This window comes from Pecten maximus, chromosome 6 (genome assembly GCF_902652985.1).
Source record: "Pecten maximus chromosome 6, xPecMax1.1, whole genome shotgun sequence".
Taxonomy (NCBI): domain Eukaryota; kingdom Metazoa; phylum Mollusca; class Bivalvia; order Pectinida; family Pectinidae; genus Pecten; species Pecten maximus.
Window position 1 is genome coordinate 29,036,997 of NC_047020.1, and position 13,983 is coordinate 29,050,979.

At 39.1% G+C, this 13,983-nt stretch overlaps 2 protein-coding genes across 2 annotated transcripts; both read left to right on the plus strand.

The window, feature by feature from the left end:
* The first annotated feature begins 3,338 nt into the window (after window positions 1-3,338).
* LOC117329476 lies at window positions 3,339-8,240 on the plus strand. Its single transcript, XM_033887431.1, has 2 exons — window positions 3,339-3,800; window positions 4,481-8,240. Exon 2 carries the CDS (start codon window positions 5,467-5,469, stop codon window positions 6,781-6,783), a length of 1,317 nt encoding a protein of 438 aa, XP_033743322.1. The 5' UTR covers window positions 3,339-3,800; window positions 4,481-5,466; the 3' UTR covers window positions 6,784-8,240.
* Window positions 4,195-5,391, plus strand: LOC117330132. The gene is made up of 3 exons (XM_033888349.1): window positions 4,195-4,266; window positions 4,481-5,266; window positions 5,380-5,391. The coding sequence occupies exons 1-3, from the start codon at window positions 4,195-4,197 to the stop codon at window positions 5,389-5,391; spliced, it is 870 nt and encodes a 289-aa protein (XP_033744240.1).
* Window positions 8,241-13,983: the final 5,743 nt, after the last annotated feature.

The window sequence follows — 13,983 nt, forward strand, 5'->3', positions numbered from 1 at the left end:
TATTTGCCTCATGTTGTATGAAAAATATGTAAAAACATTGTCATAATCATAATACAGGCTAATTAAAAAAAACAAAAGAATCAGAAAAGTACAATGAAAATATGACCAGGTGTTCTGAGAAGCAAGATTCTTTAAGTAGTGTCAGAACCTCATATTATATATAGAAGGGTCTACCAACATGTAAACAAAGCAGCTCTTCTAACTCCAAATCACCGAGAGGAGGGTAAGATATGAACAAATGTAAGATTTACACTGGTGTGCTTTAAAAGATGATATCAAGACCAGGTGTTTCAAAAGTGTAAGCATCTTCTGCTGAATCGATGAGATATGTTAGATGTCCATGCAATGGCATGTTCTCCCAGTGAGGGCCAGTGGTAGTGACAACGAAATCACCGGGTATAATAATTATCGGTCGTCATATCACATCAGATAAGAAATATTTCTGATACCTCAGTCTTCGTAAACAATTGTCTCTCTAAACGTGTTGTTTTTGTGTCACTAGATCGTTGAACGTCGACACGTTGGTACCGTAGACGAGGTTAGTATTCATTTTGATACCCGGGGGAATTTAAAACTCATAATTGAATAAGAAAAAGGTATCATAAGACTTAATGCTGTAAGATTCCGTAGACGAAAATATCACATCACATAAACAGCAATACATTGTCTATCAACAAAAATTCATAATATCAAAGTGCTTATTTGGAATAACAGCGACTTTGGTGAGGTCGTGATGAGTATAGAATAATGTGGCGATCTTGTCATCGTGCAATAATTTAAAGCCCTGATAATTCTCGATAGGCCTAAGGCACGGAACTGTAACGCAGTCACTTCATTAATGACCCAGTTTTTTGGCAACGGATTTTAAAGCACGTCGAGCTCACGACCTACTGTATCTTCCATTTGTAGATCTCTGTTTCAGAAGTATATTGATATAATCATTAGAGCTGTTTTGACGATTTTTAAGCCATTTTATCTACCATTAAACAGTCCATATGTGGGTATTGTAATGGACGATTTCCACATGGAAGAACTGTAGGCTTAATGTTGATGCTCGTTTTTCTCCGCTATTTGTGTATACTGTTGTTCCCGTTGTCTTGTACAACATTTGAAGAAAGAGTCATACCAATATGATTCACCAAACCACTCGGGTAGTAGAAACCGTGACTGAGAGTTACTGGGGAAAACCTGCGTGGTGATCATCACTGCTCATGCGCCATTTAACTGTGGTCGACAAAATCGCAAAAATAAGTATTAAGTCAGTTTTTTCTGGTACTAAACCTATGAACGTGCACCTCTTCGGGCAAATGTGGTTGCTATGAGCCCGAATTTTGTCTTGGTACGAAAGGATTCTCGGGGGAAGTGACAAGTGCGAGATGACGCACTGCAGGTGAATAGAGATTAATGTGACCAATTCACTTCTCTTTCAATGTGTGATGGAATATTATTGACATAAAGTAACAGAATGCAATTAATGCTGTATTGATCAATCTCCAACCTTTCTATCTCGCTGAATACCCTGGCTGGAAATGTGAAATTATCAATCCGACAATATACTGTACTGAATAAAGTCTGCGTAACTCGCACCAGCAATCCGGTTGTGCAAAACCTGCTAACTAATCACTTTCCTTTTCGTCGAGACATTGCTTGTGGAATCGTGTCCAAGTCATTGGCCGGTTCCAAGTATTTGAAGATAGCTAGCTATATAATTATAGTGATACGCAACTGAAATCGACAGTGATGGGTGAAAACTATCGCCCCGTAACTAGGGAACAACTGGACGCGCTGTCTTCCTGTAGATTTTTTTAATTTTCGGTCGAATTTAAACGTTTCTCCATACCCATGATACTTCGACTGCTGATAATTCGGGGGAAAAAAACTACAGTTTTATATACGTTTCGGTAGTTAATATGACCAGAGACTTGTATATCACAATGTGATATACAAGTCTCTGATTTGACCAATGAAGAATTCTTCCTTCAAGGTGTACCTTTTCTGCCTCTTCATACGGATACAATCCAAATAGACATATAGAAATTAGCGATCTTCAAGCGCCAAAAATACCCAGACTCCTATTAAATGGCGTGCAAGTTTTATGATATGAGATGGGTTCCATGGAAGACTCCGCCCACCTGACAGTAGGCAAAACGAGGTCATATCGGACTTCACTTTTCAGGGGGGATTGAATCCATTTTGTCCAAACCCCTTAAAAATAATTAGTGCATGGAATCAATAATAACGATCACGATATCAAATCCATACACATCGACTTTTAGTAGATTTTCTAATACCCTGCTCCTTGTCTGCAAACACTATTGCATTCCCTGCTTGCGGAGATAGCTACCCTTGCTTGATACCCAGAATGCTCTTCTAGCTACCCTTGCTTGATGCCCAGAATGCTCTTCTTGATTTGATCAAAATTTTCCAAATTCGAAACACCAGCTGAACACAGTCTCACTGCTGTGTTTTGGCTATCGCTACCTCGGTCCTATTATGAGAACATGGCATTATTTGATAATATCACCTGTGTACTACACTGTCACTGTTACTCTTTTGTGTATGTTTTATCTTTGTTTTAAGTTAGCCTTTTGGGGAAGTGGCAGAGACATATATACCTGATATACAAGTCTCTGGAAGTGGTAAAGTCGTTTTATTTCTAGGGGGGCCCTCGTTTTGTTTTTTGTTTGATTTTTTTTTGTATAGACACTTCGGTGTGTCCATGCAGAGTCCGGAAGGATCCGTATTATTATCTATCACAAATCCGGTATTACTGTCAAGTTTATAGATATGTTGTTCAGACAAGTTCATGACTTGCCCTACCACCAGATAAGGGTTACAATGTTTCGTTGTTTTCTAGTGTACCTGTAAATACATGAAAATACCTGCTATATATGTCTAACCGCCCGTGGACGACGGCCTAGGCTGTAATAGAGCGAGACGTTTGACAAAACATTTAAATTATGTATATAATCTGCACTACTACCAGGCCGATTGATTGCAATTACCTAGACATGGCTAGTCAGCTTTCAATCAAACATCAGGTCCAGTTAGTTTACTCAATCGTATCTCTGTCCGCATGCTTACGTCATTATTGTGGTGTATTTAAAAAAAGTTTTCATAAAACGATCAAGAGATATCGATATTTATAATCGATACTTGAGGATCGACATTACAGCGTTGCTAGCTATCAAAGCTTGTGTGGGAGTTGTTGATCGGCGCTACCCGTGATCGCTCGGCCAAAGTACGGTTAGTTTAATCCAGGGATATCGGAATTTGTTGTACACACTGAAGTTAATTTATTTGCTATATTAAGAACGTGAGCAATTAATATTGATACTATGTACACTATGTAGCCAGTGTTTCTCTCTGTCTGCGATCTTTATATCTCCCTATCTCGTGTGATGCCGTCTACATTCCGGGTGTGTGGGTGTTCGGGGTGGTAACCTATAAATATGTACAATGTCAATACCATTTCACAGGAACAGTACAGCGAATAGTTTATACTGTCGTGTGACAGAGTGATCTGTAGTCGGTGTCATAATAACGTAGCCGCGCCTGGCGGTACTGGAACAAATAATAATGGACACGTGAAATGTATGTACTACAGGAATACCAGACTGTCCGCGACAGTGCTACTTAGTGACCAATACCGTACTCACCAGAGTCATTTGACATGTTCTCAGTTAATATTCCATGTATGGTTATTATAAATATTCACCACTAATAACAGGGAAGGTAAGTGACAACTGACGGCGACGTCCTGTTGTCACGGCAACACAACACCACGGAACTAAAACCAGGTAAGATACAGTATGGGGCTATTTGTGTACATACGGGTATATATATGATTGTAGAATGGTGTACCTATTATAGCTTATACGGACTGTAATCTATTGTATAATGTATTGTACATGTAATAACCATACCCGACTATATGAACGGGTATAAAGTAACGTTGTTGTGAAATGCTGTATCTGTTGTACAATTATTAATTAAAACTGTACATGCATGTAAACTGTATACAAAATGTACATATGTACAATACACAGGTATTGTTGTACTTAGGATGGAATGTTATTGCCGTATAGATTAAATGTACGTAGTCTACAGTTTAAGGAATGTATTTTCTTGTTGCTTGTTGGCGTACGTATCTATTTAAAACAAAACAAAAAAAAACATAGTGTACGTATTACGATGGGATTGAACCCGAGACCTCCGAAATCTAGACCGACACTAGCCATGAGACGTTTGGACCTGGTCACGACGGTTGGCCGTCCCCGCTACACAATATGCCTAAGTATAGCTCGATGAAGTGTCAATATTTGGCTTAACATTATAGCTTGATCGTGGTAAGAGACTATGAATAAATAAAATAGGGATCGAGTTAATTGTTAGAGTTAGAGAAAACAAGCACCGTTTTTCCAAATCACAGACATTTTAGAAACGGTAAAGTCACGTGATACTCATATTTATTTTGTAGGATGGAACCAGAGAGCAGTCTGTTAACGGGAACCCACTCCGACCTGAAGGAGACGCGAGGTGTGCCACACATTCACACAAAAAGGTTACTTTCGTGTGTTATGATTGTAACAGCTTGGTATGTGGGAAGTGTGTGACGTCGATCCACCATGGGCACATAATGGAGGAATTGTCGGATGCTTGGCCCAGCATCAAGAATAAACTTGACCTGAGTATCAACTTTATGGAGACTGAACAGTTACCCAGGGTACAAAGCTGTATCGAATTGACGGAACAGAGACTACTAGACAACACTAAACAGATCAAAGATATCGTTTGTGTGATGAAATTACAGGCTAACAAGTGCAAGGACGAATTAGACGATATGGTCGATGAGTGCGTTTCAGTGTGTGAGAAGTTGGGAAAGGAAAATATGGAACTATTGCTGAAATACATGGCCGAGCACAAGGCGAGATTACAGGATTTAATTGAGCAGATAAAATACCGACGTCACGTGATGCTAACGGGTTCTAACATCAACATGTTTGATGCTTTGTGTAATGTGCCCACGTACGACGCGATCGAATGTCCCTCTCTACACACGGCACATTTCAGTCCTTGTGAAGTCGTCACAGATCTCCTAAAACAAGCTCTAGGGCAGCTGACTACCTCCTTTGACAGTCAGCATCCATCCACTAAACAGTGCCAGTCGGGCCCAGAAAGCCAAGTATCTAATGTCGTCATTGAGAGATCGGTGAACGAACCATCACCAACTGCTAATGGCAACACGCTAGAGTCTACAGATCAGGTAGAGCCACCCCAGGAACCCCCCAGGCATAACACGTCTTCCGCCCGCCCAAATCCCCAGCAGTCTGTTGGTCTCAGATCTGGCCGTCATCCACCAAGACCTGCGTCTGATAGAGTGAGGGTTAAGTCTCCCGAGCTATCCAAAGCAGATACCACCAAAGGTCACAACCACGATCCGCTATTTTCAAAAGGAGGAATTCAATGGACGCTCCCTCTTCCATCCACCGGTTCCTTACAGCTCGTCCATCTACATCTTCAGACATTCGTCCAATGATTACGGTAAAATCGTCTCCACAAAAACGAGACGAGCAGCACGTGTCCATGTCAGTATCTAGACGACACGAACGTCGGTCTATGAGCTTACCCTCGGCTCATAAACCTGAGCCCCCGTCCAACGCTTCGTCTCCATCGCTTCTACAAGCTATCCTGTCTTCATCTCACGAACCTTCTCCGCCTAAGGATCCACATATCGACCATTCACCACAGAAACCTGAGCTACGACACGTTGAAGTATCTTCAAATGAAATCGAACCACAAAATCACCATTTATCTTCACGCAAACCTGAAGCGAAGGCTACGGAGGTTATCGAAAGGTTGCCACAGAACAACTCCGACCAACAACTTTCTTCTCCTGATCAAGAACCAAAAGCTACCGAAGTACCACCTCCAAAACCGGAACGAACGCGTAAAGCTGCATCGAAAAGAACTATTCATCACCCTGTCATTTTGTCGCAATTTCCATCGCCTTGTGCAATCACGTCCATCTGTCTGACCTCCGAAGGTCATGCATGGACTTGTGACGAAGAGTCACGTGATTTAACACTTCTTGGTAATGCAGGTAATATCATCAAGAGAGTAACTTGTAATGCTAACGTAAATGATATCAGTTTGTCGCCAAAAACCCATCACCTCTGGTACTGCACGTGGAAGTGTCGCGTTGTAGAACTGAACCCAAAAACCGACACACGCATGCGCCGTTTTACCACAGAATCTTGGCCACGTTGCGTGTGTGTAACGGACAACGAACATGTCTTAGTGGGAGCGGAAAACAAAATCACGTTACATAACACTGAAGGTCACGTGATTATAACGACTGATACCGCAATGTCGGGAGTTATACGTCCAACACGACTCACACAATGTCCGTTGACTGGAAACATTGCTTTCTTAGAAAAGACCAGCTTTCAAAGTGATGGCAAAGACAATGGCCATGTTGTCGTCCTTGACAACGGATTATCGGTCAAATTTCGCTATACAGGAGAATGTGAAACATCGAACTCGGCAGCGTCGGCTTACTTTGATCCATTTGACGTGAAGTATGACGACAAAGGCTACCTGTTGGTAGGGGATTTCACTAGCAGTACTCTCGATCTCGTCACAGGTGTTGGAAACCATATCAGGACATTGCTCACAGACACCGGGAGTTCTCAGGCGATCGGTATGCACACTGGTGGTGTTATGTGGGCTGCATTTAAAGGCGACAATGATGTATCGCACGTGAAAATCCTTCAATATTAAAACTATTGTCGATTGGTTGTTGCCTAAACCGGTGTTCATAAATGACAGAGAAGACAGTACAGTACTATGAGTTTTTAAGTCAATCGATGGAACAAAAGACGAATTTCTATGTTTCAACTTAGACTAGGCCATTTATTGCAATACTTTCTTTCTTTGTTCTATTTCATCAGCAATATTACTTTAGCGCATTATGTCTTCGCCCGGAAAACTTCGAGGTTTTTTCCAGAAAATAAACCTCGGAGGGAACGGCGGAGGTGTTCTGGTTGATCCAAATATCTTACTGAGGGACTAAATATGCAGCGCTGTGTGCAAGTGAATATTTTCCATATTGTCATTCTTATCCGGGAAACAAAAGTCTATGTGTGGTAAACTAGTCATGTCTTTTGATCGTGCTAGCCGATAAATCTCCTTGATTAAAGCCCGTATTTTTAATGTGAATAATGTACATGTATATTTTGGAAGTAACTTTTGACTTAATGAAATTATATATATTTACGACCTTTGCACATGTTAAATACAAAGTCGTATCTTCATGTAAAGTGTCAAATCAGACAACATTAGATTAAGCTAAACCTTGAATCCGTGAAAATACTAGTGTAACATTGTTTTCGGCAATAAGTAGTCATTAAAATGGAAAAGAATGAAAGTAAATTTTTCATCAGTTATCCAACACATTTTCAAAATCTGGACATTGATGATACCATGCAACCATGATGTATTCGCTTGAAAATGGGTATTTGATAAAATATTCTTTTTGATTCAAACCTTCTTCATTGTCACAATCTTTGAAATTATAACTACATACCTGTAATCATGAAATGTTCTTTCTTTATCATTACCGAGAAAACTAGTGGAGTGCTTCAGATTCTAAACTGACATATTTCTATCGAATATATTACATCTGGGCATAAATTAACCAAGGCTGGAGACTTGAGATAATAAGAACATGCCAGATTATACCTGTAGACAGCACAGGTCATGTATTCAGGCATGGCTCGTGAGTTATGTAAGTTTTACTCCATTATTAGTTTTTCATATAATCCCTAGACATATCCCTCGATCTGGACATTTTAGGTATCTCCTTACGACTGTCTGACTTGACAAGCTCTTTCCTACCTGGTCTGATAAGGTTTCAAATCAGTTCACTCTTGTTCGTGTCTGCTTTCCACTGTTACTTATATGTTATCATAGCATTTTTTATCTATACTTACTTTCTTTGATAAAATCAAATTGACATCGGCAACACATTTGCTGACTGCTTTAATACAAGAGTGAATTAATTGTAGACAGAAAAGCATGAAAGCATATCCATTACTATACCAGGTCACAGCATTTCTAGTTGCTACACAAACGATTTAAATCCACATATCGGGAATATGAATAAATAATATATATGTTAATATACAATGTATATATGAACAATTGCAATGATACTAATGATAAAGGATACTGTAACCTAGGTTTTATGAATCTGACTTGAATGTGAATGTACAGTAGTAGGGATGTCACCTTAAAGTGTCTGAATACGTATCAAAGCGAAACGAAATACACCATTATACCATACATTCCTAGCTGGGAAAACATACAGTTCAATAGTAAACTCGCCATAATGGAAACGGTAGTTGATATTAATTCTCTGGAGAGACTTTCCTAACATTAGAATATAAAATGTCGGGAATGTAAATCAGTGACACAGCGAAGTAGGCTTAAGATAGAAGCTTAGTTTAGAGTGAGGACGGTTCAATAACAGGATCCCAGCCCAATGTTCAGCATCAGCTGCAGCAAGCAATCAATCATGGTGTACATCGTGAACATTTCAGAGTTTACCAAATATCTCAGTCAAAGTGAAACGGTCTATTGATACACACTGAAACCTCAGCTGAAAATCAAGACCTAGTGGCAGCAACAGTAACTTATCTTATAGTGCAGGGTATTAAAAAATGATTGATCATATTGATAAGCAAGAGAGACACCACATTTACGGAAATAACCAGTCTAATTTCAATTAGATTGGTTAGTATATTATATAGGAGCACGTGGTTTATAGTCCTTTGATCCTTTGAAGTTTTGAATTGACTTCTAAATTTTCTTACGTGCCATTTTTTTTTAGTTAAGTTTACTTTTTTCCAGTGCATGCGGTCTTTTGGTATTTTTTAGCATTTGAATCTATGTGTAAGCTTTCCCATGTGGTATTGTTTTTGAGTTAAGGTTACGATTTTCCAGTGCAAGCGGTCTTTTGGTATTTTTACCATTTTAATTTACGTGTAAACTTTCTTACATGCCATCGTTTTTGAGATAAGATTACGATTTTCCAGTGCAAGTGTTTTTTTTGGTATTTTTACCATTTTAATTTACGTTTAAACTTTCTTACGTGCCATCGTTTTTGAGTTAAGATTACGATTCTGTATAGTAGTAGGCATTATCTTGTTTGGTGATGTGTGGGTTACTATGGAGATCACAATATCTCATAAAAATAAGAAATAATGAAAACCGCTTGGGAACATAATAAAATCTCTTTAAAATTACATTTGATAAAAACGGAAACAAGCGAATTGAATAGGATGTACTTAAAATATATGTTCGAGGCGTGATGAGAAATTACATGAAATTAAAATAACCGATAGATAAATAATAAGGACGAATACATATGAGCTATGACAAGCATATTGAAGCCTTTGGTAAGTGTGTAGAAGGTAGACGGTACCACTTGGCCCAACTTCCAAATCCACGGCCCACATATATACATTGTTTATAAAGACCATGGGTTGATACTCTGTGCCAAATATGGGTGGATGAACATAATTCAGGCAAACATTGTCAAACAAACTGTCTAAATAAAGTGAAATTCACTTTTCATTGATTCCAAGCCAAACTCTCACCACTGTTTTATAAGTACAATATTCACTAATAAGAAACATAATACAATCATAAACTCCATACCTAGTTTATTTAATACTTACGTAACGTATACTACAGATAAGTTCAACAGTAAAGTAATATATAACTACAATATAACCGTCTTAGCTGGTCAATATATATATTGATATATACATATATATAACACGGCTTTACAACGACTGTTGCTAAATACTATCTCATTTAAAATTATTCGATACTAAAAATGTTGGGGGCATTGAAAATTATTCAACATACTATGAGTTGAAAACTGATTATTCAGATCAAGAATGTTTCAAGCAGATGTTCTACGAACTTTTACTTTGGTACTGTCAACACTCCACCACTAAATAGGATAGGCATCTATTCGTCCCCTATAGTTTTTCAATGTCTCATTAATTAAATCCGCCAACCATTGCTCACTTTGTCAGGATCATAACGGAAAATGGCGGCTCTGTGTTGATTACCTTCTGAGGGTACAATTTCTCAACTTAGCTGTGCTATTTTATTCTGAGACAAGTCACAGCTACCATTTTCGTCATCAGAATTCTCTACACTGAAAACGTGTACAAAACGAAGCACAGGATGAATCAGAAAGGTACGCGTTTGTATTCTGTAAGAAAGCGTCTTTTATTTCGAATTTCAAAGCACAATTCAATAACAATAGTGTATTGTGATGACGGATCCCTGTTCTCAGCGCGGATGTAAATTTTAAGTTACGACTCGTCTGTCATCTGCTTGAAACTGGTATTCTCAACATAATTAGTGTGCAATAAATATCATTCAGGATCGTTTTCATGTTCACAAAAGTGTCATTAGGAAGTAACAGCTAAATGAATGGGGAGTAGAACTCAATAGAAATGAACTTCATTTTCTAAGGAATTCTTCTCATTGCTTTGTTGCTCCTTCAGTATATAACATCACAGTCAAAATTAAAGGCGACTGATTCATATCACTGGCTCACCAGAAACTTTTAAATAACACTTTATCAAACTCTTTGAGTACTGCTCTCACATAACCAAACTGAATTCAAAGCATGCTACACTTGTATAGTTTAGTTCCATTTGTCATAAAAACACAGTATGAATTTGTTCCAAACAAGTGCCACGTTCAGACCCTAGCACAGCATCAGGAGTAGTATCTAAATAGTTTGACCTGGTCCATCTCATCCTCATCCTCGGGGTAATAAACAGACGTCCATATAACGTTCTCAGAATGCCTTTCCTGGTCACCCTCATGTATCATTGTACCTGGAGCCTGAACGCCCACGGCCTGTATGTGACCCTTGTCTGTATGTAAAGTCTTAAGATGTTGCCCCTCCCCACTGATAAGCTCCAAACTCCGACTGTTGCAGTCTACGATCACCAAGTTACCATAGCTGTCATAGGCCAGATCCGACGGCTCAAACGGCCCCTTCATACCGGATACCGATCCTCGGCCTCTGTACCTAAACTGTAGTTTGAGCAAGCTGTTTAGGACGAGAATATTCGGTTTGCCCATACCACCATACTTTTCGAGGTCAATGTCTATGACGGCGATGTTACCAGAGATAGGACACACAGATATTCGCCATGGCCAAATGATACCGATGTCCTGCCAGGAACTGCTTCTGACTACGTCACCTTTGTTCGTATGTATAGTAATTTTCTTCTTCGTCCCTACCACCACTTGATTCGGACTCTTGTAACATATTGATGTAGGTCTGTGGTGAGTCTTAAAAACAGACTTGGGGCACCGAAGGTCCATTACTGTCTTCTTCTTCGTACACAATAGAAATGGCGACTGGTGTCGGTCGTCTGCTAGGCTGATATCGTCTACGAGCCAACGGCACGCGATCCTCTGTAACACGTAACCGATGTTGTCTATGAGCGTGATGTCATTCGAGAACATGTCACATGTCCATGCTTGACCACGTGCGTTTGGACATATGGAGTGCACATCGCAGGGACAAGGAAACGATGCCAAAATGATTGGATCATCAAGGAGCTTGAACGCAGGTTTATTTATGACGTCATAAGTGACCCACAAACCACCACCTTTGTCTTTTCCCCGCGACACAGTATCCTCTAAATCCACCACTCTGGAATGGATCTCAGTGACATTTCCACTGTGTATAGTATCATTGACGGTCACCTTGGAATTGGTGTCATGGATGCTGATTTTAAATTCGGAGATGTCGTCTAAGATCTCATCCTTTTCCTCGTCCTGTTTACCACTAACCTTTGAACTTTTGATCACCGCGCATGTTTGTCCCATCTTGTATCGGCGTCATAGAAACCACATCACACAAGCTGAATTCCGTCAATGTAAATTCCCTTTTCCGCTGCCTTGATATAAGATCATGTTAATATCTTCCACACTAACAAGATTCTAAACCACAGATGAAGTTTGCAATATATAATTCTACATTTAATATGTTGTCCAATCTGAAAGTCCAAACTCTTTTCATCTCCTTTTTATCATCCAAATGTAGTTGTTTGTATGTTGGTTGGTTAAGGGCCTTTGTCCTATGCCCAATGGGACATTGGATACGTTGTTTGGTTGGACGGATATCCACTTACACCAGCCCAGCCTGCTCTCAATACTACTGCAATACTGTTGTATCCTGGTAAATATAAGTCACTCCGCCGTTAATGCTAAAAGAGAAGATTGGTCAAGGTATAATTAGCGACACCATATATACATATGATACATATATATTTAATCATTAATGTGTATAAAACAATCAGATACAGATTAGGGTATACAACACATGTCACGTGCATTGTTTAGAACGTTAGCTCGTGAATGGCTTGAACGGGTGTATTGACAGTCACTGGTCCCAGTTCCATGGATCCTTAGCCATTAAGTTATAACTAGCGGTGCGGGTAAATGTTTGGCGATAAGTCTCCCCGGGTGGTGGAGAGGCCAGGCATAGTACCGCGGCTACATTAAATAGTTGGCATAACCTTAATCAATCTGATAATAACGACATTTACGTACGATTATTAATTAATACGAGCAACCGTCTGGTTAATTCAGATCCATGTCAAATAGGACTTGTGATGATCAGATAGGACGTCATACACTAACACAGGGCATGTAATGTTAAGGGTTATATATTCTCGGAGGGAAGTGTTTGTCAATTCATTTATATTTACAATGAGTCAAGAAAAAATACTTATAAATTAGGCATCTCGACGAGTTAAAATGGAATTATCAATTTATTCATATTTAGGTTTTCAAAAATAATATTTTTCTAATTGGAAACATTTAAAACATTAAACGGTAAACTCATTTATATTTATGCTGTTTCCTGAACAATCCAATTATAACTAAAAGTGTGTGTGTGTGTGTGTGTGTGTGTGGGGGGGGGGGGGGGGGGGGGGGGGGGGGGTAAAACATAGCCTTCCCCTAAAGGCTCAGAATACTGTCGAGTATCTAAGTCATTCATTAGAATATCTTTAAATTTATCCATTATGTGGAAGAGGTGGTGCCTTCCCTGCCGTCTCTACGTTTACTATGCGGTGACTAGTATTAGTCATGTACGTCACTACTTACCCGAACGCGTCATCAACAAACATCGCCGACCGTATACTTTGACAAACTAAGTTGTCATTCATTCATAGACCAACGTTCATCCAGTGTTTAATAAAATTGTATGAGATAAAACAAATAATGTAAGAATAAACTTTCTCATTGAATAAATACAATAAATAACAAACTTGGCCATAGTAGTGGGTATGTACGTACTACTGGCCATAGTTATAAAAACAGAAGCGTCCACCAACATTATAACTAAGATTTAGATAATGTCAAAAACCTACGAGGACAGTGATAGTCTAGTGTATATACCTGATATTGAGATATAAACAAAATAGCTAGCATTTCATGTATAATTTGTTTATGTCCAGTTGGCATTATCAGCCTATAACTGCCAACTGAAAGTAGTGCAATGCTTTAATATAAACATCACGACTCACGTTTATGACGCGTACACTTATTCCATTGTAATCGTTGATGGGTGTCAAATTAATTACATAAATAATTAAACATTTACTGGTCAATACACCAATTCAATAAAACGACATGTTAAGAATAAAGAGAAATGTCTTACTTACGACGTTCCTTGGACGTGAATGATTCCTGCGATGTCCTATGGAGTCAGGCCAAGTGTCTGTGTAGTGGTGGGAAGTGTGCCTACCATGTCAACCATATATAATAAAGACAGACTGTTTAGTTCACGTCTGTTAAAACAATCAACATGGCAAAGCCTCAGTATAAAATATCAATTACACATCCAGTCCAAAAAATGCGTTACTCAGA

Coding starts and splice junctions, on each gene's coding strand:
- LOC117330132 (XM_033888349.1), top strand. CDS start 4,195: ATGGGATTGAACCCGAGACCTCCGAAATCTAGACCGACACTAGCCATG. Junction 4,267..4,480: donor GTTTGGACCTGGTCACGACG/GTTGGCCGTCCC, acceptor TTTATTTTGTAG/GATGGAACCAGAGAGCAGTC.
- LOC117329476 (XM_033887431.1), top strand. CDS start 5,467: ATGGACGCTCCCTCTTCCATCCACCGGTTCCTTACAGCTCGTCCATCT.